The sequence below is a fragment of the Mustela erminea genome, chromosome 9 (assembly GCF_009829155.1).
Source record: "Mustela erminea isolate mMusErm1 chromosome 9, mMusErm1.Pri, whole genome shotgun sequence".
NCBI classification, from domain to species: domain Eukaryota; kingdom Metazoa; phylum Chordata; class Mammalia; order Carnivora; family Mustelidae; genus Mustela; species Mustela erminea.
Window position 1 is genome coordinate 109,013,333 of NC_045622.1, and position 22,191 is coordinate 109,035,523.

Here is a 22,191-nt window from a genome sequence, read left to right on the forward strand (position 1 = left end):
GTAAAGAGAACCTCTAGGGCCCTCCCTCCCTCATCCCTGCCCCACTAAAGTACCTGTAGCTTAAGTATAACCCACTCGCCCACACTTCCCAGACCCTTTTCTCGGATCCCCTCCCCCTCTGCAGGCAGCACTGATAACCTCACTAGAGAAAGGGGAAATGGAGTGCCCAGCCCAAGTTCACTGTTGGGGGTTAGAGCCACTAGAGTTCAGGTCTTTGTGTCTTCTGGGCAATACCTTAGCTTTAGGGCATCGAGTGCAGTCCAGGCTCTGCAGCAGGTAGGGTGGGGGGGCCTACCCCTGGGGTCAGCTCCTAGACTCCCTGCCCTCCAAGGGCTCAGCTCTTCTGCTCAGAGGGTGGGGAAGCAGGAAAGCAGCAACCTCAGCCCGGGCCCTGGAATCTGTCATGAGGCTAGGAGGGGGGCCATGGTGACAGTATGTCCCACTGGTCATAGACCCTAGAGGCAAATGCTCTCTGGCAGGACTCCTCCAGCTAGGGCTGAATCAATGCCTTTTTTGCTCAGGGAAGCATTTTCTGGGCAGGTGCCATTATCAAACATCTACGTGGGGACCCTGAGGTGGGTAGGGTGTGGGGGTGTCAGACCAGAAGAAAACTAGCTCCCTCCTCATGTGAACACTTCTGTACACATTGTCCTCCTAAGGCTGTGCTAGCTCCTACAGCACCTGTGTGCTAGTTGGGAAAAGACACCTCTCCTCCAGCCACACGCAGCCCCTGTGTGGCAGAGGGGAAGTGACCACTCTCAGCTGGGAGCTTTTGTGCAGTGAGCAACCTGAACAACCATACTCAGCAAACCTGGCAGCTCTCGACAAACCTGCTTGGAAGGGGGGGCTCGGGGAATCTGATGGCACTTAGTCTGCAGGGACTGAAGCTAGGATGGCACCCAGAGATGTCCATTGGCCTGGGTCAGCCCCGGGGACAGGAGTGGGGGCCAAGCAAAAAAGTGGAAGGACAGGGGCTCCTGGCTGGCTCCATCAGAAGAGCATGCAACTCTTGATCTCGAGGTTGTTGAGTCTGAGTCCCATGTTAGGTGTAGAGATTACTTAATAAACAAACACAATTTTTTAAAAGGCAGAAGGGCAGATGGATCCCCGCCTGGTCATGGGGAAGGGTGCATGGTCTCCATCTTGCACCCCAGAGAGTCCCCATCCCCGCTCTGTCCAGAAGCCAGACTCAGACTCCCTGCAAAGTCCCTGTATAGGAAATGTCTTCTCGCTGTCTGAGCTCGATTTTCTCCTATAGATAATGAGATAAAAGCTCCCACTCCAGTCCCAAGATCGCTCTCTGTGCGGTGCGTACACGCTCTAGCAGATGGAAGACCCCTGCTCCGCCTCTCACCAGCAGAACGATCAAGACCTGAGCTGAGATCAAGAGCGGGACACATGGGGTGCCTGGTGGCTCAGCCGGTTCAATGTCTGACTCTTGACTTTAGCTCAGGGGCTGTGGGATCGAGCCCTGCAATCGGCTCCAGCTCAGCCTGGAGTCTGCTTGCGATTCTCTCTTACCCTCTGCCCCCACGCTTGTGCACACTCTCTCTCTAAAATAAATAAGATCTTAAAAAAAAAAAGAAGAAGAAGAGTCAGACTCTTAAGCCACTGAGCCACCCAGGTGCCCCCAGAAATGAAATCTTTAACAAGGATCAGGACTCACCTGCCAGCACTAGTTAGCACTAGTTAGGTCACCTGATAGACCTCTGCCATCCCCTAAAGGAAGGCGACCTTGCAGAACCCAAGCCGCTGTTTTGCCCGTACCACATCCTCGTCCTTGACCCCTTCTGCCTCTAAGTTTTTCATTCTGCTCAGAGCTCCTTCCTCTCTCTGCTAGATGGGCTGCTGCCCAGTATGTGAATTGTTGAGTAAAGTCAGTCACATCCCTAACACTTACTCAGTTGAATTTCAGTTTCTAACTCTTGTTAAGTGCTTAAGCTCATGCTTCTTGATGACATCTGTGTCCTCTGTTTCCACCAGTGGGATCGCGGTGGGGCTCAGGCAACCCATGCGGCAAGAGAATGGACTTCTCCAGTGGCCACACCTCATTCCAGGGAGGGCGTCGAGCAGCCAGCCCTGGAAAGCTGTGTGGGGAATGTGGGCTGGGCTGGACGGAGGCTGGATGAATCATTTCTCCCCTCTGAGTCCCTGCAGTGGTAGACAGGGGTGGGTCCTCTGTACAGCCAAAGCCTCCACCTCAGCCCCCACAGATGCCACGGGACCCCAGCCCAGAAGGTTCTCAAGGACAGCCATGGAGTCTCCAACTCAGAGACAAGGAGGGAGAAGCTGTGGGTTTGAGGCTGTAAGCTGTTGGGATTGTAACCACAGGCTATGTGTGGTGCTTGTGCAGGGGACCCAGTACTAACCACCCCCCCAGCCCCGAGAGATGGGAACTAGCCCCGTTTTAGGCAGGAGGAGAGTGAGGTTCAGACCAGGAAAGGGAAGTGCCCAGGTCCTACAGCTGGCTCTAGGATTGACACCCGCCTCCCGTGACACTCAAGGAGAAGGTGTGAGTCCCTGAATTTGTGGTCGTGAGCCGGGTCTCTTGAGGTGTTTTCTGTGGGTGCTTGGCTAAGCGAACCTGGGGTAAGGTCGTGTGTCCTGGGGAGACTGGGTGTCACTGCCGGCACGTCCAGCAGACGTGGGTGTCAATGAGCAAGACAGACCCGGTACACAGCCCCTTTCCTGGGCTCACATCCACTGGAACCCTGCAGCTTGGGCACCCCCTTCCCTCTTGGCCCCCTGCAGGGCAGAGGGTCTCCCGGGAAACCGGGCCTGCCCTTGTGGGGTCCTCTTACCGACTGATCCCTACTCTGACGGGGGCCAGGAGAGGTGAGGCAGGAGCCCCACAGACATACAGGGACCCCCGTCCAACCCGGCCTTTCTGGGAGAGTCTGGCTTAGGGCACAGGGCTCACGGCTGAGGCCGGCTGCTGGGGCCTGGGTGTGCTAAGGGCGCTCAGGACTCCATCCAGGGGCAGGACTCCAGATCCTGTGCCCTGACTGATCTCCTGGCCACCCCACCCCCAAAGGCCAAGGGCAGCCCCGACACCCCTCTCTGCCCTCTCCTGCTCTCCCCCTCCCCTCCTCCTCTCTCGGGCTCCCTTTCTTCCATCCCGCGTCCATTCCGGACTCTCTCTGTCCCTCGCCACAGCCCTGTGGCTGTGATCCCGTTTCCCTTGGTCTGCCCTCCCTCCAGGCTTCACCCGGAGCCCAGGTGTCGGGCTGGGGGGCGGGTGTCTGCACCGGAGCGGTGGGGCGGCCGGAGGGGGTGCCGGCCGGGGCCCTGCGCCGCCCCCGCCCCGCACTGGGCATGCCCCGGTCGCTTCTATATAAAGCGGCGCCGCCCGCTCCCGCTGTGCCGCCGCCGCTGCCGCCGCCAAACCCCCGCCGCTGCGCGCCGCCCGCCTGCCCCGCCGAGCCGCTGCAGCCCTCCAGGTACCCCGGCTCCTGCCCGCGCCCCCGGGAGAGCCAGGGAGGGGGGCCAGGGACCAGGGGCCAGGGGCCGTGGGGACCCAGCGCGCCCCCCGCTGGAAGGGCGGGATGCTAGGACCCTAATCGGGCCTGGCACAACCCGCAAGGCTTGAGCTCTGGGGTGGAAGGTGGGCAGGACCCCCGGGGTCCGGGCCGCAGAAATCCCACCCCCTTGGGTTGGGGGGGGTGGGGCAGCCTTGGACACATGCCAGGGTCAGGACACTCGGGCCTTGGCAACCACCTCTCTGTTCTAGAGTCTTAGGGGCTGGGCAGTGGGGTGCAGACCACGCCGCCCTGACTCCCTCCTTCGTCTCTGTCTCTGCCATCAGTCTCTCAGCCACTGCACCTGTAAGATGGTGAGTCTCCTCTGCTCCTTCCCCTCAAAAGGCCCAAGCCCCTTGTCAGAGGGAGGGCCCAGAGGGCAGTGTTTGGCACCCAAAAGCCTCACCCTGGGGGCTCCCCTGTGCAGACAGCTCAGACCTATGACCCCGGGTGCATGAGACATGCAGCTGCTGCGGGCTGGGCACTTCTGGCTCCCCCAGCAGCCCCGGGGACGGGCACAGGTGGTCCCCTTTGGCGGTCATTCATTCCACAACACCTCTTGAGCCCCTGCTATGCACCTGACACCATTCCAGGCTTGGGGACATAGCAGTGAGAGCACAGTCTGGGCTCTCAGGGGACGCACACCTTCTTCTTCTTTTTGGAACACACCTTCTAAGTGAAGGCACGAGGCTCAGAATTTGGAACTGGTCAGTCTGGATTCGAGCCCAGGTCTCAGGCACAGACGTGCCCTCCCGGCCGCAGCACACTGCATCCCCATGGCTGAAGGCTAAGCCTCACCGGTCTCCTGGGGTGGGACCGGGCAGGTGCCAGCCCCCCCCCCCCAAGGCCAAAGAAACCTTGTAACTTACCCAAGGTTGCTCAGGCTGTCCCCCAGAGGATAAGCCCACTACTGTCCCCACCTATGGTCACACAGAGTCTGAGTAGCCTCATTGGGAGTTAGCCTGCCTCAGAGAGGGGCAGGGGTGTAAAATGTCATCCAAAGAAAGCATTTCTGTGACTCAGAACATCTGAAAAAGGGGCACCAGCTTTTTCCCCTACCAGTGCCCTGCACAGGGCTGGCCACACAGTAGGTCCTCAAGGCCTACCTGGGTGGCCATGGGACAGCTTCATCTACACATCCAGGTCTCAGCAGAGCTCCCCGATGGTGATAGACAGGTTACTGAGGCCAGAGGGGAATGAGCAGCCCAAGTGATTGCTCGGTTCGTTCATCTGTTCTCAGTCCGTGTTTACGGAGCAGCTATGGTGTGCTAGGACTGCTTCAGTGAACAAAACAGACCAACACGTACGTCTAGTCCTACGAGCCAAGCTAGGACAGACCTCAGCATGGGATGGGGGGCAGTGGTCCAGCCAGCGGCACATTGCTTTCTACCCTCCCCCCTGCCCCCCTGGAGCACTGTACCTGGATTTGCAAAGCATCCCTACCTACATGTTCCTGGTGACAGGCCTTCACCCCCTAATCCAACACCATCCCCCCGGGTTCCTAGGACAGTGTCTGCCCTGAACATAGCCCAAGGTTAGGGGTGTGGAGGGCTTATACCCTTGAGTGACTTAATGGGCCCTTTGCTCGCCCTACCCCAGACCCACCACTTCTGCCCCTCTCAGCTCTCCCTGGATCCGCTGGGTCCCGACTGGGACTGCCCCCTGGGCTCCAAGGACCTGGAGGAAGAGGAGGGTCCATGGGGAGGAGGCTCTGGCCTGCCGCCCCCAGGCTGCTTCCCTGGCTCCTGGCGCCAGGACGTGGGCCTGGACTGCAAGGGCTCCCTCGAGGGGGCGGAGGCCCGGGCCTGGACTGTCTACGGCTACAGCCTCCTGCAGAGCTGTCTGCAGCAAGCTGGCCTTCCGGAGACCCAGGACCGCAGCCAGGTGCCCCGCACAGGTGCCCAGGGGGTCCAGGGTGGGGGACAGCCCTGGGGGGCGGGGAGGAGGTGCTCTCAGCCCAGCCTGCTTCCATCCCTGTCAAGGTCAGCCCCTTCCCCCAGGCTCTGGCTGGATCCGAAGCCAGGGAGGCAAGGCCAGTCAACCTCGGGCAGGCAAGCATTGTTTCAAAGGGCATCTGGCACCAGTAAAGTCAGAGATCAAGGCTTCCCTCCTGTCCCCAGAAGACCCAGCCGTGGGATTTGTAATCTAGGTTCTGTGGAGTTGGAGCTCCTATAGATGGGTTTTGGGAGCTGCTGTGGAAGCCACTAACAGTTGGGACCCAAAACTGCTTCCCAGTTTTATCAGTTTTATTTGTATTTATTTTTATATCTGTTTTTATAGATCAGGTGGCCACAAAAGTTCTATGTGGACACAGGGTTCCCAGCTAGAATACATGAAAATCACAGACTGGGAAACTGAGGCACAGGGACATTTCCCCGCTCTTCCCACCCCCAGCAACTGCACCGCATGGGGGTCACGGGTCACAGAGAAAGTCAGTGTCAGAGCCCAGGCTAGAACCCAGGTCTCCAGTCACTCAGCCTCCAGTACATTCCAGGCTAGTTAGAGAGAGGAGGGAGTCCGCCTCACCCGGGCAGGATGGGCAGGCAGCTTCCCTTTCCCTTTCCAGCCCCCACCGGAGGGACGAGGGATGGGGTGGGTGGGGGCATGGGGTGGGCGGGGCTATGGGGCAGGGAAGGGTAGGCAGCAAGAGAGCGGGGGAGCCCCTCTTGAGCTTGGCCATGTTCTCCCCGCCCCCACCCCCCCAGGCTGCCCTGGTGCGGAGGTGACCTTATGCATTCTGGGATCCCCCAGCACCTTTCTGTCTGTGCTCCTGGAGGGTGGGGTCCAGAGCCCGGGTGAGTATGTGCCCATGTTCCTCCACATGCTCCGACAGAAAGGGCAGCCCTCGCCTGGCCCGGCCACATCCCGAAATACCCACTGACCCTGGCAAGTGCCTGCATTCCACTGGGCCAGCTGCCACGCTCTGAGTGGGGGTGGGTTCCCGGAGCAGCTGCCCCCCACTACCCAGGGCCCCGGGCTGGAGGTGGAGGGCATGGGGGCATGAAGCCTTCCCTGGCCAGCAACCCTCTTCCCTCTGCCCACAGGAAACATGCTCCTCTGCCTGTCCCCTGCTTGGCTGACGAAGGTGCCAGCACCCGGGCAGCCGGGCGAGGCGGTCCTGCTGGTCTCTAAGGCTGTGAGCTTCCACCCAGGGGGCCTGACATTCCTGGATGAATTTGTCCCCCCACGCCGAGCCACCTACTTCCTGGCGGGCCTGGGGCTGGGACCTGGCCGGGGTCGAGAGGCAGCTGAACTTGCCCGTGACCTGACCTGCCCCACGGGAGCCTCGGCTGAGCTGGCCCGGCTGCTGGAGGACAGGCTGCTGACAAGGCGACTGCTGGCTCAGCAGGGTGGTGTGGCCGTGCCAGCGACCCTGGCTTTCACCTATAAGCCACCGGCCCTGCTGCGGGGAGGGGAGGCCAGCCCGGGCCTACGGCTGGTGGAGCTCAGTGGCAAAGAGGGCCAGGAGACACTGGTGAAGGAGGAAGTGGGGGCTTTTCTGCACTCTGGTGCCCTGGGTGATGTCCTGCAGGTAACAGGCTCCCGCCTCCGAGGTCTGCGCAGATGCCAGCAGGATGGAACGCAGGGATGGTCCCCCGGGCCTGCTGCGAACTTGTCCCCAGCTTTGAGCCCTACCGCTGGCATCTCTCTCGGGGGCAATGCCCTCCCTTCTTACCTCCGTTTACACACTGAATCCTCTGGTACCCCACGGGGTCATGGGGTGGTAAGGAGGCTTCCTTCCCTTCCCCGTTGCAGGTGGCCGTCAAGCTCAGTGGCTGGCGCTGGCGGGGTCGGCAGGCCCTGCGTGTGCACCCGCGAGGGGAGCTGGGCGCAGTGGCGGACACGGTGCTGGCGCTGCTGGAGAAGCTGGAGGAGGAGGAGAGTGTCCTGGTGGAGGCTGTGTGCCCACCTGCCCGACTGCCCTTCCCAGGTGAGAGCCCCCGCGCCAGCCAGCAGTGGGAGCTCGGCTCACCCTCCCAGCGGCTCTGGGCCGGGCTCAGGCCTCACTGTCTTTCTCCAGGCAGTCCCCCACCTGGCCCTGAGCTGGCTGTGCGGATCTGCGCGGTGGTCTGTCGGACCCAGGGTGACAGGCCCCTGCTGAGCAAGGTGAGCCTGGCCCAAGTTTAGATCCTGACCCCGCCGCCACACCCCAGCCCAGCCCTCATGAGGGGCTGAGGGCCCCAGGCAGAGAGAAGACATAACCTCGGGGGGAGTCCTGGTGGTCTCTAGGAAGACTCCTGGGTCTGATGCTTTTCCCCCCCCTTTTCACCCTTCCCTCAGGAGCCCTGCCTGGTACTAGGTAGCAGGGCCCAGGGCTGAATCCTCTTTCCAGGGAGCTCTTACCCACAGAAGAGGCTGACCCAGGGTCCCTGAACTGCCCGTGTCTGGAGTCCTGTAGAAGGGGCCTCCAAGCTGGGGAACTCAAGAAAGCTTGGGGACCCTCCTGGGAACACAGCTCTGAGCCAACCTGAGGCAGAGTCGCTCAACCCTGACCTCATGGAGGTCTGGGGTGGGGGGTACATCAGGGTGGCACAGGCCTCCAGGCCTGCAGGAGCTAGCAACAAGCATGTTTGGAACCTCCAAAGAGCAGAGAGACCCTGGCGCAGGTGGAAGCCTGGGTAGAGTCCCCTTAGGGTCTAAAGGACCAGAGGGGCCGGTGGCAGGGAAAGTGGTTTGTGCCGTGGAAGTCAGAGAGGCCTGGGCCACTTGAATGTCCAGTGAGAGGTCTGGCCTGGGTCTCAGCACAAGGGTAGGTGCGCAGGGGGTGGCGGGTGCAGGAGTCCTGGGTGGGCTCCTCCTGGGCCCACACCCTCAGCCACACCCTGCCCAGGTGGTGTGCAGCGTGGGCCGTGAGGACCGGCCTCTGCGGCACCAGAGCTCCTTGCCACAGACGCTGGAGGTGGCACTGGCCCGGTGCGGCCTGGGTGAACCGGGGCAGGTGGCGGTCGTGCGACAGCGCGTCAAGGCGGGGGCCGAGGCCGCGCTGGCCGCAGTGCTGGCCCTGGAGGCCGGCCTGAGCGCGGAGCAGCGCGGCGGGCGCCGGGCTCGCACGGACTTCCTCGGTGAGTGCGCACTGCCCGGGGCGGGGACCGGGGGGCCGTGGCGTTGGGGGCGGACGGCAGCCCGTGCTGAGCCCGCGCCCCCGGCCCGGCCCAGGCGTGGACTTCGCGCTGACGGTGCAGGGCCGCACGCTGACCCCCGTGGCCCTGGAGCTGAACAGCGGCCCGTGTCTGGAGGCGTGCGGCGCGCTGGAGGGGCTGTGGGCCGCGCAGCGCCCGCGGTCGGCGGCCGAGGAAGCGGCGGCCGCGCCGCTCGTGGAGACCATGCTGCGGCGGTCCGCGCACTACCTCATGGAGGGCAAGCAGCTGCTGCTGATCGGCGCCGGCGGCGTCAGCAAGAAGTTCGTGTGGGAGGCCGCGCGCCACTACGGGCTCAAGGTGGGCGGGGAGAGGGGCGGGGCCGGCTCGCAGTCCCGCCCCAGTGGCGGAGGCCGTGCCCTGGGCGCCGGGCCTTTGGGGCGGGGCCCGCATCTCTTGGGGCGGAGCCTGTGCTGGGCGGGCCCGCTGGAGGCTCTAGAGCCCGGGAGTAGGGCTGGGGCCCCCCGCCCTGCCCAGGTTAGAAATCTAAACTTTTTTTTTTTAAGATTTTATTTACTTATTTGACAGAGAGGGACACAGCGAGAGAGGGAACACAAGCAAGGGGAGTGGGAGAGGGAGAAGTAGGCTCCCCACCAAGCAGGGAGCCTGATGCGGGGCTGGATCCCAGGAGCCTGTAATCAAGACCTGGGCGGAAGGCAGACGCTTAACGACTGAGCCACCCAGGCGTCCCAAAACTTTTTTTTTTTTTTTTAAGATTTTATTTAGTTTTTGAGGGAGAGCGAGAGTGAGAGAGCACAAGCAGCGGGTGCGGGGAGCCGCGCAGGGAAAGGGAGAAGCCGAGCTCCATTCCAGGACTCCGAGATCACGTCCTGAGCAGAAGGCAGAGGCTTAACTGACGGAGACACCCAGAAGTTTAAACTCTTTTTGGCTTCTGGTCGAATTGTGTCTCAGCCCGGTGAAATGAGACCTCAGGAAGAGCACAGAGCCCTCCAGGGCAAAAAGAGCCCAGCGCAGACGGGCAGGAGGGGCGGGGCTATCATTCAGGTTTCCTACCAGAACCAGGACCTTGAATGCCAGGCTAAGGAGCCTGACCCCATCCTGCAGGAAGGGCAGGCTCTTGGGGGTTGAATTCCTGAGGGCGCGAGGAGGGTGCTGGGGAGCAGCTTACAGATCCTGAATCAAGTTCACAGCAGTGGCCTCACATTAAAGAATCTGAAGCCATGCCAGCAGAGTAGAGGTTCTTATCCGCTATGGAACAGATAAGAAAACAGAGGTCAGGTTCTTCACAGCCCTAATCTACCACAATGGTCTCCTCTCCCCTCTTCCACGGTACAACAGCACCCCCTTGGGAATTCACCCTGCCAGCCATTCCCATGCCTTGCACATTGTGCTGTCCACTTGGAATGTCTTTCTCCTCTTCATGCTCCCAAGTGCTACAGTGCTCCCAGCCACGCTCCCGTCTCTTCAGGAGCACTCTCTGCCCTGGGAACCGGCTGCTTTTGGTCTGTGTTTCCCCCAGCGGGCAGTGAGATTTGGGGTGCAGGGCCCCACTGGATTCCTCCATGGGCACCCCCAGGGTCAGAACTGTTTGGGTGAATGACAACCAAGAGGATGATGTCCCAAGACACCAGGCCACCTTTCTCAATTCCCAACCCTGGTAGTTTCCCTACAAGCTCTGGTCAGAGAATGAGCCCAGGAGCACCCCCTCTTTGCTCCAGCCCCCTCCTGCCCAGATCACACCCTCTGCCTCCTTCCTCTGGCTGAGTCTTACTCAGCTCCCAGCCTAAGCATTGCCTCTTTTCAGCTGCCTTCCCTCCCCTCCAGGCTGGGTTGGATGTGCAAACTCGGCACCTGCCATTTAGTCAGTCATCAAGGAATATGTATATATTTTTAAAGATTTTATTTATTTATTTGAAACAGAGAGAGAGATCACAAGTAGGCAGAGAGGCAGGCAGAGAGAGGGAGAAGCAGGATCCCCGCTGAGCAGAGATCCTGATGCGGGCCTTGATCCCAGGACCCTGAGATCATGACCTGAGCCGAAGGCAGAGGCTTAACCCACTGAGCCACCCAGGCGCCCATCAAGGAATATTTTTTGAGCCCCCTAGAACTGGCAAGTCTGTCTCCCCTGTGGGCCCAAACCATGCTCTAGGCCCCATCCGATTGTCCCAGCAACCAGCACAGGCTGAGCTGGATGTGTTGGGCCCTGGTGGTTTCCACAGCTACACCTGGTGGAGTCGGATCCCAACCATTTTGCGTCCCAGCTGGTGCAGACTTTCATCCATTTCGATGTGACAGAGCACCGGCGGGATGAAGAGAACGCACGGTTGCTGGCGGAGCTGGTGCGGGCCCGTGGCCTGCAGCTGGATGGCTGCTTCTCCTACTGGGATGACTGCCTCGTGCTCACGGCCTTGCTCTGCCAGGAACTGGGGCTTCCCTGCAGCCCCCCGGCTGCCATGCGCTTGGCCAAGCAGAAGAGCTGCACCCAGCTGCACCTGCTGCGCTGCCACGGGCCCCCTTGGCCCGCGCCCTCCCTGCATGCCGTGCCGTGCTGCCCACTGGAGAGCGAGGCCGACGTGGAGAAGGCCGTCCACCAGGTGCCGCTGCCCGGCGTCATGAAGCTGGAGTTCGGGGCAGGCGCGGTGGGTGTGCGGCTGGTGGAGGACGCGCCACAGTGCCGCGAACACTTTTCCCGGATCGCTCGTGACCTGCAGGGGGAGGCCGACCACCCCGGCATTGGGCTGGGCTGGGGCAACGCCATGCTGCTGATGGAGTTTGTCGAGGGCACCGAGCACGACGTGGACCTGGTGCTGTTTGGAGGGCGCCTGCTGGCCGCCTTCGTCTCCGACAACGGCCCCACGAGGCTGCCTGGCTTCACAGAGACGGCGGCCTGCATGCCCACCGGGCTGGCCCCGGAGCAGGAGGCCCAGCTGGTGCAGGCAGCCTTCCGCTGTTGCCTGGGCTGTGGGCTGCTGGATGGGGTGTTCAATGTGGAGCTCAAGCTGACCGGGGCTGGGCCGAAACTGATCGAGATCAACCCCCGCATGGGCGGCTTCTACCTGAGAGACTGGATCCTGGAGCTCTATGGTGTGGACCTGCTGCTGGCAGCAGCGATGGTGGCCTGCGGCCTGCGGCCTGCCTTGCCCACCCACCCACGGGCCCGTGGCCACCTGGTGGGGGTCATGTGCCTGGTGTCCCAGCATCCGCAGGTGCTGAGTTCCACCGCCAGCCGCGAGACCCTGCAGGCTCTCCACGACCAGGGCCTGCTGCGCCTCAATTTGCTGGAGGACATCCTGGTGCCCGGCGAGTACGAGGAGCCCTACTGCAGCGTGGCCTGTGCTGGAGAGAGCGCGGCTGAGGCTCGCCTCCGCCTGCTGGGCCTCTGCCAGGGTCTGGGCATCGATGGGCCCCACTACCCGGTTGCCCACTTCCTGTCCCACTTCAAATAGTGCCTCTCTCTCCCCGGACCCCTGCCTCAACCCTGGCCTGGCCCCCTCCCAAGGCCTCATGGCTGTTCCAGAGTGTCAGGGCCATTTGACAAGAAGGCCTCCCGAGCTAAAGGGCCATAGAAGAAAGTATGGTGAGGGGGGCCACTGGGCCCTCTTGCTGTCAGTTCAGCCCAAACGCCCCAGTCCGGCTCCACGAGTCTAGCCATGGAGAAGCAACAACAGCTGTTCATGCGCACACACACACACGACAGGGAGGTGGGAATGGGTCCAAACTTAGCCCCTCTTTGGCATCGCTCCACGTCTGTCTCTCTTCCTGCACCCTGCAGGAAGAGAGAAGCTGACTGGCCTCTGGCCTTGGATAAATCCCACAAAACCCTGAGATAAAACGGCCTATCCTCAACCCTCATTTAGCAAATCCCAGGATATTTCCAGAGCCCACTGACAACTTTTGGCAGTGCCCTGCCTGCCTCGTTTGGCCTGAGCAGTAGAAGCAAGGGACCTGGGACCAGCAGGAACCATCTCCTCTCCAGGTAGACACCATTGCCCCGTTCTACAGATGAGGAAACAGGCTCAGACAGGAACAATCACTGCCTCAAGGTCATACCACAGTAGCCAGGGGGTCAAGGGACAAGCTACAAGGTCCAGGTTTCCACTTTTACTAAGTCTGATGTGCCCGCTCCACTCCTAAACCACACTCAGCTCCCTGCCCTCATTCAGATGTGGCCGTAAGATGACGGAATGCCCCCTCCCAGGCAGCGCCCACCTTCTCCACCAAGCTTTGGTACATTGGCCTCTGGCATAACTAACCAGCACTGGCAGAAGAAAATGTGCACTCCCTTCCTGATTCAGGGGAGTCTGTCTCAATAACTCTGCCCCCGTGCAGCCCAGGAGTTGTGGCCAGCTCCGCAAGCATCCCTCTTCAAATAAAGGCTTATGAACTAATGAAAGGTCTGGCATCTGGTTCTCAAGACTTGGAAAACTCCTCTCAGACTCAGCTAGATGGGAATTGGGGAAGAGAGGAGGAGAGGTGGCCAAGGGATACCTGTAGCCTCTGACGCTAAGGATAAACACCATACTGGCCAGGCCTCTGTGTTGACCGTGAGCAGGGGCCTGCCATGGTCACTCACAAGGGGACTCAAACCTGAGGGTCTCTGGAGAGTGGAATCACAACCAGAGGGCCACATTCAATCAAATAACCCTCCTCCAGCCTGGAGACTCCTGAGTTCTGTCCAACTGAGTTCATATTTAGCCTCCCCATCCGGCTGGAATGCACATCCAGACGGCCTCCAACAACAGTCAGAACTCTATCCAAGATCTAATGCAGCCAGAATTCACCCCTACAGAGCCCCATTCAACGAGAATCCATGCTCATATCTTAAGTCACAGGCCAGGTTTGGTGTATTCACTTATTTATGATCTTAACAAAGTTTTATTAAGTACTTAAACTGGCAACGTAGCAAACTCCAGCACAAACCCATATTTACAAGGTGGGTCAGTGAGAACCGAGAACCTGGCAACAAAGCCCAGCCGTGACCTGAACAATCACCCAGTAAATGCTCTGATACAGGGTCCTTGAGACAGGTGTCACATTAGGAAGACCGATGCAGTCGTCTCTCAGGGGCGAACAGAGAGACGCGACCCGCTTTTCGCCACCCAGCCAGCACCCAGCCACCCAGCTGGTGCACGGCTTTAACAGGGGTGGGGATAAAGTTTACACCCATATCTGCATGTGTTTCTGTCCCATCCAAACTAAAACTCTCCCCAGAACCAAGATGAGCGCCTTCTAGGCCGCCCTTGTCCCGTGCCGCCTCCGGGAAGCAGTGCCGGGAAGAGTGAGGGTCTGGTCAAAGGATGTTAAACCAGCTTCGGCAGCCCGGCACTGTGCAACTACAATTCCCGAGAGGCCTTGCGCCAGGCGCCATCTTCCCGCCCCGCCCGACTAATCGGTCGGCCCGGGTGGGCGGGCTCATGCGTCATCGGCGCGCGCGGCCGCGGTCCCGGTCGCGGAGTGATAACATACAACTTCCCCCCCACCCCGCCCCCCGGGCTGTCAGTCTGAGCGCGGCCGAGCACTGGCCGAGGGGCCCGCCGGGCCGCGCCGCTATGGCGGCCGTGTTTGACCTGGACCTGGAGACGGAGGAAGGCAGCGAGGGTGAGCCAGAGTCGAGCCCCTCGGTGAGTGGTCCTCCCGGGCGCGGCTCGATCCCGGAGCCGATCCCATCCTCCAGGCGGTGGAATCGCCCTGGCTTCCCCCAGCCAGAGCGTCTCAGAGCCCGGCCCCTGTTAAGCTCTGACCCGCCCTCACTCACCCTGACCTGTCTTCCAGGCACCAGCCCTTACCCTGGTTCTCCCTTTTCTGCTCTCGGCCTCTCCTCCCCAGTGCTGGCCCATCGCCCGCCAGTTCCCATTCCTGACCCCTCCTCTCCTGGGCCAACGAGTCCAGCTTGAGGCGGGGTTGGGCGGGGGGGGGGGGGCGGATCCCGGTGCCTTCCTTGGCTCTTACCCCTCGGTTTCTCACAGGACGTGTGTCCCCTTGCCGAGTCGAGGGCGGCTGGCCTGGAGTGAGTGAGGGTTGTGTTGGGGGAGGAGGGTATGGGCTGCGGAGGGAGACACGGGGAGTCCTGGAGCCTTGCCCCCTTTAACTCTTGTGTCAGTAGGCCTGTGGGACGCTGTGAGGAGGTGGAGCTGACCGAGACCAGTGTGAACCTGGGCCCTGAGCGCATCGGGCCCCACTGCTTCGAGCTGCTGCGTGTGCTGGGCAAGGGGGGCTATGGCAAGGTACTGGCCCTCGGTCCTCCCTGGTCTCCCTGCCCCCGTCTTGCAGCAGCAAAGGGTCTCAAAACGAATTTGGCTTATAAATCAGCCGAGCCTCCGTAGAACACTGCGGTAAAAACGTAAAGGAGGGAAAGACAGAGCCTCTCAGAATCAGACGACGTCTTTACTGCCTCACCCTTGGGCGGGCCTCGGCCTCTGGGTCTCAGTGCCAGAGCTTCAGGGTGGAGCTTTTTGAAGGAAGGATGTGGAGAGGGAGGTTGATCCTGTCTCCCCTGCCCTACAGGTGTTCCAAGTGCGAAAGGTGCAAGGCACCAACTCGGGCAAAATATATGCCATGAAAGTCCTGAGGAAGGTGAGTCATGTGTTCAGCCAACACATCCTTGCTTGGTGGCCGCCGTTCTCCAGGCATGACTTCAGGCTTCCGGAAGACGGTAGTGAACGTGGTGGAGGACCTGGCCCCTGGCTTGGGCATTGGCTGGTTTATTGTCAGTTGTGGTTATGTTGTTTTGCAGTAATTCCCAGCCGTGGGCAATTTTGCCTCTATGTTTCCGAGTCACAACTAAATATATAGGGCGCTACTGGCATCCAGTGGGTAGAGGCCAGGGCGGCTGTTCAACATCCTGCAGTGTACAAGACAGCACCCACGGCAAAGAATTACCTGCCCGAAATGTCATAAGTGCCAGGTGGAGAGGTACCTCTAGAGGATAAGTCGGTCCTTGAGAGGGATGACCACTGGCAGCAGGATTGCGGAGAGAGACAATGGAGTGATAAATGGTGGCAGAAGGGTAGTGGCAGGAGGGACTAAAGGAGCCCAAGGTGCCCATTTGCTGATTGATCCCCGCCTCTTCAGGCCAAAATTGTGCGCAACGCCAAGGACACAGCACACACGCGGGCTGAACGGAACATTCTAGAGTCAGTGAAGCACCCCTTCATTGTGGAACTGGCCTATGCCTTCCAGACTGGTGGCAAACTCTACCTCATCCTCGAGTGCCTCAGTGGTATGAGCGGGGGCCCAGCCAGGGAACCAGGGCCAGGGAACCAGCCAGGAAGCACTGGGAGCTCTGGGGGAAGCCCGGAGAGATGTGGTGTGTAGAATGGCTAGGGGGCCCCCATACCCATCCATCCATGTGTCTATCCGTGCCTTCATTCATTCATTCAGCAAACGTCTGTCCAGCACCTATTGTGTCCCTCACCTGTATTGGGGGTGGACGGGAACGGCGGGAGTTTGTACGGAAATCCAGTGGCTTGTTTTGTCCATTTCCACTACCCGTTTACGGCCTGTTCCTCTCTCCTGCGTGCCCCGTGTCGAGTCGGGTCCCAGATCCCGCTGGTTCATTCTCGGCAGTGTCCTCCATCCTCTCCACTCTCCTGAGGGGAGGGCACGGGTCAGGTTTCCTCACTGGGCCTGAGGCCTTCAGCTCACTTACTTCCATGAACTCTCAGGGCCGTCGTCTCAGCACGGGAATTGTCCCCGACGCTCCGACTCACAATCATACGGCTCCTTGTAACTGCCCCGATGAAGCCTGGCCTCCTTGGCCTGGTGCCCCCTGTTGGCCATGAAGCGGTGGGGGCCCGCTTCCCACCAGGTCCTATCTGCACAGATGAGCCCTGTGAGCTCCAGACCCCATGTCCCTCGCAGTGCCCCCTCGATTCTCACTGTTAACCGCGGGCTGCGTCCCCTCATGTTGGGAGTCATTTTGCCTCCTCTTTGAGATTTTTTGCACTAAGCTCTTGGAGCCCTTGCCTCGGTCTGGCCTATTAGAGCACCTGTGTGCATGTCTGTCTCCCCATTAGACTGAGCATCCTGAGGGCAGTGGCTGGGTCTCTTCATCTCTGTGTCCCCAGCTTCGCCCAGCACAGGGCCAGACACCGAGTAGGCGTCGGTAGATGTTTGCTGAATTGAATTGAGTCCCCACGGCAACTCTGTGAGGCAGGTAGGGCCGGAATTCTGAGTCCCACTCTCCCCAAGAAGAAACCGAGACTCCGAGAGCAAAGGTGCTCTCCCAGCACACAGCTGCTGACGTGTTTGTGTCACAGGCGGTGAGCTCTTCACGCATCTGGAGCGAGAGGGCATCTTCCTGGAAGACACAGCCTGGTAGGTGGTACTTCCGGCCTCTCTGGAGGGGCTGCAGGGATTCCCTTCACCCCGAGCGCAGCCCCACACCTACCCTTGCCTTCACCCTGTCCTGTCTCTGCAGTTTCTACTTGGCGGAGATCACACTGGCCCTGGGCCACCTGCACTCCCAAGGCATCATCTACCGGGACCTCAAACCCGAGAACATCATGCTCAACAGCCAGGGTGCGCATGCATGTGCCCCTCCCCCGCCCGTGCACCTGCACCTGCCGGGTCGGAACCTGCAGGGAGGGCTGAGGAGCACCACGTGGTGGGCCCTGACCACCCCCCACTCCAATATCCTCCTCAGGCCACATCAAACTGACGGACTTCGGACTCTGCAAGGAGTCAATCCACGAGGATGCGGTCACCCACACTTTCTGTGGCACCATTGAGTACATGTAAGCGGCAGCTGGCTGGGACCAGGGATTGGGACGACAGGCGGGAAGGGCCCAGCCCAACCGATGGTTTCCCCTGGCCCCCAGGGCCCCTGAGATTCTGGTGCGCAGTGGCCACAACCGGGCGGTGGACTGGTGGAGCCTGGGCGCCCTGATGTATGACATGCTCACCGGCTCGGCAAGTCCAGCCTCCTTGGGGTGGTGGGGGAGGGTGGTGGGAGGGGGTCCCCCTCCCGGGGCTGGGCCAGGGCCGGGGGGAGGCCCGCAAGTCTCCTCCCACCCCTTGCCTTCTCCAGCCTCCCTTCACGGCAGAGAACCGGAAGAAGACGATGGACAAGATCATCAAAGGGAAGCTGGCGCTGCCCCCCTACCTCACCCCGGATGCCCGGGACCTTGTCAAAAAGGTGCGTTCCCTTTGTCCGTGGTCCCTAGGCCCCAGTGTCTTTTAGGCCCCGCCTGGAATCCTGAGTTTCTCTGGGCTCCCTGCCGGCACAGTATGCCTTGGGGATGAAGGCACCCTGGCTTTGGGGTCCACAGTGCCGAGTTGGGGTGCTCACTCTGTTGCACACCAGCTGCTGACCTTGTTGCACAGATCCCTAGTCCCGGGTCCTAATCAGCCAAACGTTCATTCATGGTGAGCTAGTTGTTCTCCCATTGAGAAGGCATTCACTGGGGGTAAAAGTGGGCGGCCAGGCTCAGAGATCGGACCCCACGGCAGGGCCCTGGAGTGATGCCTGTGACCGGGTGCCTTTGTGAATGCTTCATGCGGAAGGGCCCCTCACACCAAACCTTGGAAGGCCTAAGGTTGTCCGTAGGTGGGGACCACACTCCGGAGGCCCTCCCCCCAGCACGCGCGTGCACACACACACACGCACAATCTCTCACCTTTCCTCACCCAGCCCACCCCGAGGAACCTGGAGGAACACACAGTCAGTTTCTCTCCCCTAGAGCCTCACCCTCTGCCCTTGCCCTGCAGTTTCTGAAACGGAATCCCAGCCAGCGGATTGGGGGTGGCCCCGGGGATGCTGCTGATGTGCAGGTGGGTCTGGGAGCCCCAGGAGGGGGCAGGGCGGAGCCCCCAAAGGCGCCAGGAGGCAGGCAAGGCCTTAGGGCACAGGGAGTTTCTCTGTGAGCCAAGGAGGTGGAATTGATGGGGTGCTTGGGGGCCCTGTACCCACAGAGGCACCCTTTCTTCCGGCACATTAACTGGGATGACCTCCTGGCTTGCCGCGTCGACCCTCCTATCAGGCCGTCTCTGGTAAGTGGAGGACCCGCTGGTCCAGGGGCAGGTGGAGGACCCATCTCGGATGCCCCCTGACCCCTGCTTGCCGCCCGGGTCTGCCCACAGCAGTCAGAGGAGGACGTGAGCCAGTTCGACACCCACTTCACGCGGCAGACGCCGGTGGACAGTCCCGACGACACGGCCCTCAGCGAGAGCGCCAACCAGGCTTTCTTGGTGAGGTCCTGGGTGGCCTGAGGGTTACGGGGGCCTGGGCAGGATTGTGGTGAAGGAGTGGCGGACGCTGAGTGCCATCCGTCCCCCCAGGGCTTCACATATGTGGCCCCCTCCGTCCTGGACAGCATCAAGGAGGGCTTCTTCTTTCAGCCTAAGCTGCGCTCCCCCAGGCGCCTCAACAGCAGCCCCCGGACCCCGGTCAGGTACCGCAGAGCACAGGGGAGGGTGTGCCGCTGCGGTGGGAGGCCGCTTCGGGCTTGGCTCTGCTGCTCACCCTAGGGCTGCCTCTTGGTGCTCGTCTGTGTTTTCCGACCCACCCCGGGGATCCCTTATGGCAGGGGCTGCTTGGCTGGGCACTTGACCTTGCAGCCTCTGTGCCTAGGTGGGGCGGGCTGGGCAGTGTCGGCCCGCTGAGCCCAGGGGCGGTCCAGGCTGACTCAGCCTTGGTTTTCCCTGCAGCCCCCTGAAGTTCTCGCCCTTTGAGGGATTCCGGCCTAGCTCTGGCCCACTGGAGCCCATGGAGCCCTCTCTCGCCCCTCTCCCACCACCGCCGCCCTCGAGCTCTGCCCCACTCCCCATCCGACCCCCCTCAGGGACCAAGAAGTCTAAGAGGGGCCGTGGGCGCCCGGGGCGCTAAGAGGATGGGGGACTCTGAGGGCAGGAGGGACCCTGGGCCAGTTCGAGAGACCTGGAGATGGGTCTAGGGGTACAGGAGTGAGTGTGTGTGAGAGCGTGTCTCTGCTGGGGTGGCTGTCCTCCCGAACCAAGCCCACAAAGGGCCACAGGCTCTGGCTGTCGGGGGAGTGGCCTTGCCACCCAACTGGCCTGCAGTTGAGCTGTGCCCTTGAAGAATTAAAATATTGAATCATGGCACTGACCTGGCACTGACCTGGCTCTTCCTTGGACTTCTGGGGGCAGGATTGCGGGCGGGCGGCTTGTATCAGGAGGAGCCCCTGCTCAGAGACGGGGAGGGTCACTACAGGACCACAGAGCGTCGGGGCTGGAGGGGTTTTATTTCAGATGGCTGCCCAGTGTCCCTTCCTGGTGGGGACAGGGCCGCAGAGCTTTGGGGACAGAACTGCTGGGGGAGCGATCGTTTGAGACTCTTCACGGGGAGGGGGTGTGGGTGATGCTGGGTCCGGGACAGCTCGGGACACAGAGATACGGTGACAGGGGTGGACCAGCCCGTTGGCTCTTACAGAGCGGTGACGTGGAGGCCCTGGCCCCCCGCCGCTTCGGCGCTGTCGTCCCAGGCCGCGCTGCCGGCGAAGGCGTGCAGGTCGCTCAGCAGGGCCTCAGCGCTGCCCCCTGAGCCCGCCGGCCCCTGGGATCTGAGGCCCAGGCCCGCTTCGATGTTATTGTCACGTGCTTCGTCAGCTGGCTCTGGGGCCTGCTGGGGGCCGGGCCCCTCTCCTGCCTGCTGCTCCTCCTCCAGGGACTCTGCCTCCTCCAGGCCGCCGGCCAGGTGGTAGTCCTCTTCCACATCCTGCGTGTCCTGCGGCTGCTCGGGGTCCTCGTCGGGCGACTCCAGCTCGGCCCGAGCCCGGAGCCAGCGGCCCGGCGGGCTGGCCCAGAGGAGGCGGCGGGTGCGGCCCCACAGCGCGGCGCTCAGGCGGGCCGGGTGGTAGTAGCCCCCCGAGTCCCGGCTGAGGCGGCACCAGGCCAGCGCCAGGCCGGTGGCCAACAGCAGGAGCAGCAGCAGCAGCACGACGACAGTGACGGAGTTGGAACCCTCACTGTCCTCGGCACTGCCGCCCGAGCCCAGGACCCCCGGCAGGGCCAGCAGTGTCCCGAGCCCTAGGGCACAGGGCAGGTCCTGTGGGGAGACAGGCGGGGGCGCGTCACCGGGGCTGGGGGTGGTGGTCAGGCCGCGTGACTGGGTCCTCAGCTGCCTCTTGGGCAAAATGGGGACCAGTGAGCAGAAGGGCCCACGTTCATACTGGGTCTACAAGGCCCTGGTCCTTTGAGCTGTGGCTCCGGAGCCTCTGACTCCCGCCTTTGCCACCCCAGCTGCGTTCCATGAGCCGGTGTCGCTGGGGGCCCACGTGCCGCCTGTTCCCTCCACCCAGGATGCTCCATTCCCCGAGAGCCACACTGCTGCCGGCTCACCTTGGCCTGAAGTACTGCCCGGCCTCGCCCCTCTGCAGCCGGGCCCAGCCTGGCTCTGCTTTCCTCACCCTGGTACTCCTCACACAGCCTGCCTCATCTGCCCCAGCAGAGCATGCGGCAAGGGCACAGCCATCTTTCAGGCTTAAGCACTACCATTTCTGGCACACACAGTAGGTGCTCAGCAAACACTGGTCAGACGTGTCAAGACTGACGCTTGCGCGGGCGCTAGATGCAGAGGGAGGGAGGGAGGGAATCTGCTCTTCCTGAGGCATGGGAATGGAGGGGCCGACTCAGACAACTGATTACCCTCCACTTGGTCAGGTCTCAGGAGAGGGGGGGCGTCCCTGAAGCCCCTCCTCCTCTCCCACCCACGGGCCGGCCCCAGCTGCAGCATTTCCGTTCAACTCCCGTCCCTGGGGGCCTCAGGCTTGCAGGGCCTGGGGCTGGGGGAGGCGGGTGCCGCTACCAGAGGAAGCCTGCGGTCGGAACAAGGCAGGTGGGAGGTGGCGGGGGAGGGGGGCCGAGATTCGGGCAAGCCTCCCCTTCTCCCCTGGCTCTGTTCGCTCAGGCTTCAGGGATGCAGGTAGGTTCTGTGCCCAGGTCCCAGCTCACCAGCAGAACAGGTGAGAGGGTCTATCAGAGGTTCCTGAAGCGGGGCCAGGCCTGGAGAGGGGTGCTGGGGGCACACCCTGAGTCCCAGGGGGGCCCGCCTCTGAGGCAAGGTGAGAGGAAGGCCCAGCTTCTGCCCCATGCTTGCCCTGGGTCTCCCATCTCTGCCCTTGACTGACTGCTTCTGCTCTTGGGCCCCAGTGCGGGGATCCCTCCTTAGCGCCCAGGGCCCAGACGTTCTCTGACCTCCTGGGGCCCCCACCGCAGGACCCGGCAGGCTCCCGTGCTCACCATCAGTCCACCGGCCTCGGTGCCTGGGCGCCTGCCACCAGCTCTGGTCGTGTTGAGTGGAAGTGAGCTCTGGCGCGCTCAGCTGCAGCTGGGGCTCCCTGGGCGCTTCCGCTTCCTGCCCACGTACCCCACCCAGCCCTCCTGCCATAGGCCCCTGCTGGGGGCCGCGGGCCTCTCGGGACCACCCTAACCCGCTAACCCATGCTAGAGCCTCACAGATCTCTCACTGGATGAGGCCAGGGCTGTGAAGCCTCTGGCCGGGCCTCCTTTGGGAGGCCCCAGGCACCAGTTCATAGCCCATGCAGTCCTGGGCATCCACACGTCTGAGGCCACAGTTCCTCTAGCTGGCAGAATTCAGGGAAGCAGTAACTTGGTGG

At 61.8% G+C, this 22,191-nt stretch overlaps 3 protein-coding genes across 16 annotated transcripts; 2 read left to right on the forward strand and 1 right to left on the reverse strand.

Annotated features, from left to right (window-relative positions):
* Nucleotides 1–3,365: 3,365 nt before the first annotated feature.
* Nucleotides 3,366–13,005, forward strand: CARNS1 (carnosine synthase 1). Of its 12 annotated transcripts, none has more exons than XM_032357613.1 (11): nt 3,393–3,440; nt 3,731–3,832; nt 4,759–4,821; nt 5,142–5,415; nt 6,224–6,313; nt 6,563–7,050; nt 7,275–7,449; nt 7,540–7,625; nt 8,350–8,581; nt 8,676–8,956; nt 10,837–13,005. In XM_032357613.1, the coding sequence occupies exons 2-11, from the start codon at nt 3,830–3,832 to the stop codon at nt 12,061–12,063; spliced, it is 2,919 nt and encodes a 972-aa protein (XP_032213504.1). In that variant the 5' UTR covers nt 3,393–3,440; nt 3,731–3,829; the 3' UTR covers nt 12,064–13,005. The 12 variants fall into 12 exon arrangements, with proteins under 12 accessions (XP_032213511.1, XP_032213508.1, XP_032213514.1 ...); XM_032357614.1 differs by having other exon boundaries at nt 3,401–3,440; nt 3,806–3,832; XM_032357620.1 differs by lacking the exon at nt 4,759–4,821 and having other exon boundaries at nt 3,366–3,440; nt 3,806–3,832.
* Nucleotides 13,006–14,084: 1,079 nt separating this feature from the next.
* On the forward strand, nt 14,085–21,110 carry RPS6KB2 (ribosomal protein S6 kinase B2). 3 transcript variants are annotated; one of them, XM_032357628.1, is made up of 15 exons: nt 14,085–14,238; nt 14,584–14,624; nt 14,718–14,841; nt 15,122–15,190; nt 15,689–15,836; nt 16,876–16,933; nt 17,037–17,137; nt 17,262–17,352; nt 17,437–17,527; nt 17,646–17,753; nt 18,326–18,388; nt 18,530–18,607; nt 18,698–18,805; nt 18,896–19,008; nt 20,816–21,110. In XM_032357628.1, the coding sequence occupies exons 1-15, from the start codon at nt 14,167–14,169 to the stop codon at nt 20,826–20,828; spliced, it is 1,278 nt and encodes a 425-aa protein (XP_032213519.1). In that variant the 5' UTR covers nt 14,085–14,166; the 3' UTR covers nt 20,829–21,110. The 3 variants fall into 3 exon arrangements, with proteins under 3 accessions (XP_032213519.1, XP_032213517.1, XP_032213518.1); XM_032357626.1 differs by lacking the exon at nt 20,816–21,110 and adding an exon at nt 19,265–19,682 and having other exon boundaries at nt 14,086–14,238; XM_032357627.1 differs by lacking the exon at nt 20,816–21,110 and adding an exon at nt 19,265–19,682 and having other exon boundaries at nt 14,087–14,238; nt 14,721–14,841.
* PTPRCAP (protein tyrosine phosphatase receptor type C associated protein) lies at nt 19,799–21,969 on the reverse strand. The gene is made up of 2 exons (XM_032357640.1): nt 21,815–21,969; nt 19,799–20,621 (listed from the first exon to the last, which is right to left on the reverse strand). The coding sequence occupies exons 1-2, from the start codon at nt 21,815–21,817 to the stop codon at nt 20,001–20,003; spliced, it is 624 nt and encodes a 207-aa protein (XP_032213531.1). The 5' UTR covers nt 21,818–21,969; the 3' UTR covers nt 19,799–20,000.
* Nucleotides 21,970–22,191: the final 222 nt, after the last annotated feature.

Coding starts and splice junctions, on each gene's coding strand:
- CARNS1 (XM_032357613.1), top strand. Junction 4,822..5,141: donor TGAACAAAACAGACCAACAC/GTACGTCTAGTC, acceptor TGCCCCTCTCAG/CTCTCCCTGGATCCGCTGGG. Junction 8,582..8,675: donor GGCTCGCACGGACTTCCTCG/GTGAGTGCGCAC, acceptor GGCCCGGCCCAG/GCGTGGACTTCGCGCTGACG.
- RPS6KB2 (XM_032357626.1), top strand. CDS start 14,167: ATGGCGGCCGTGTTTGACCTGGACCTGGAGACGGAGGAAGGCAGCGAG. Junction 15,191..15,688: donor CCATGAAAGTCCTGAGGAAG/GTGAGTCATGTG, acceptor CCGCCTCTTCAG/GCCAAAATTGTGCGCAACGC. Junction 18,806..18,895: donor GCGCCAACCAGGCTTTCTTG/GTGAGGTCCTGG, acceptor CCGTCCCCCCAG/GGCTTCACATATGTGGCCCC.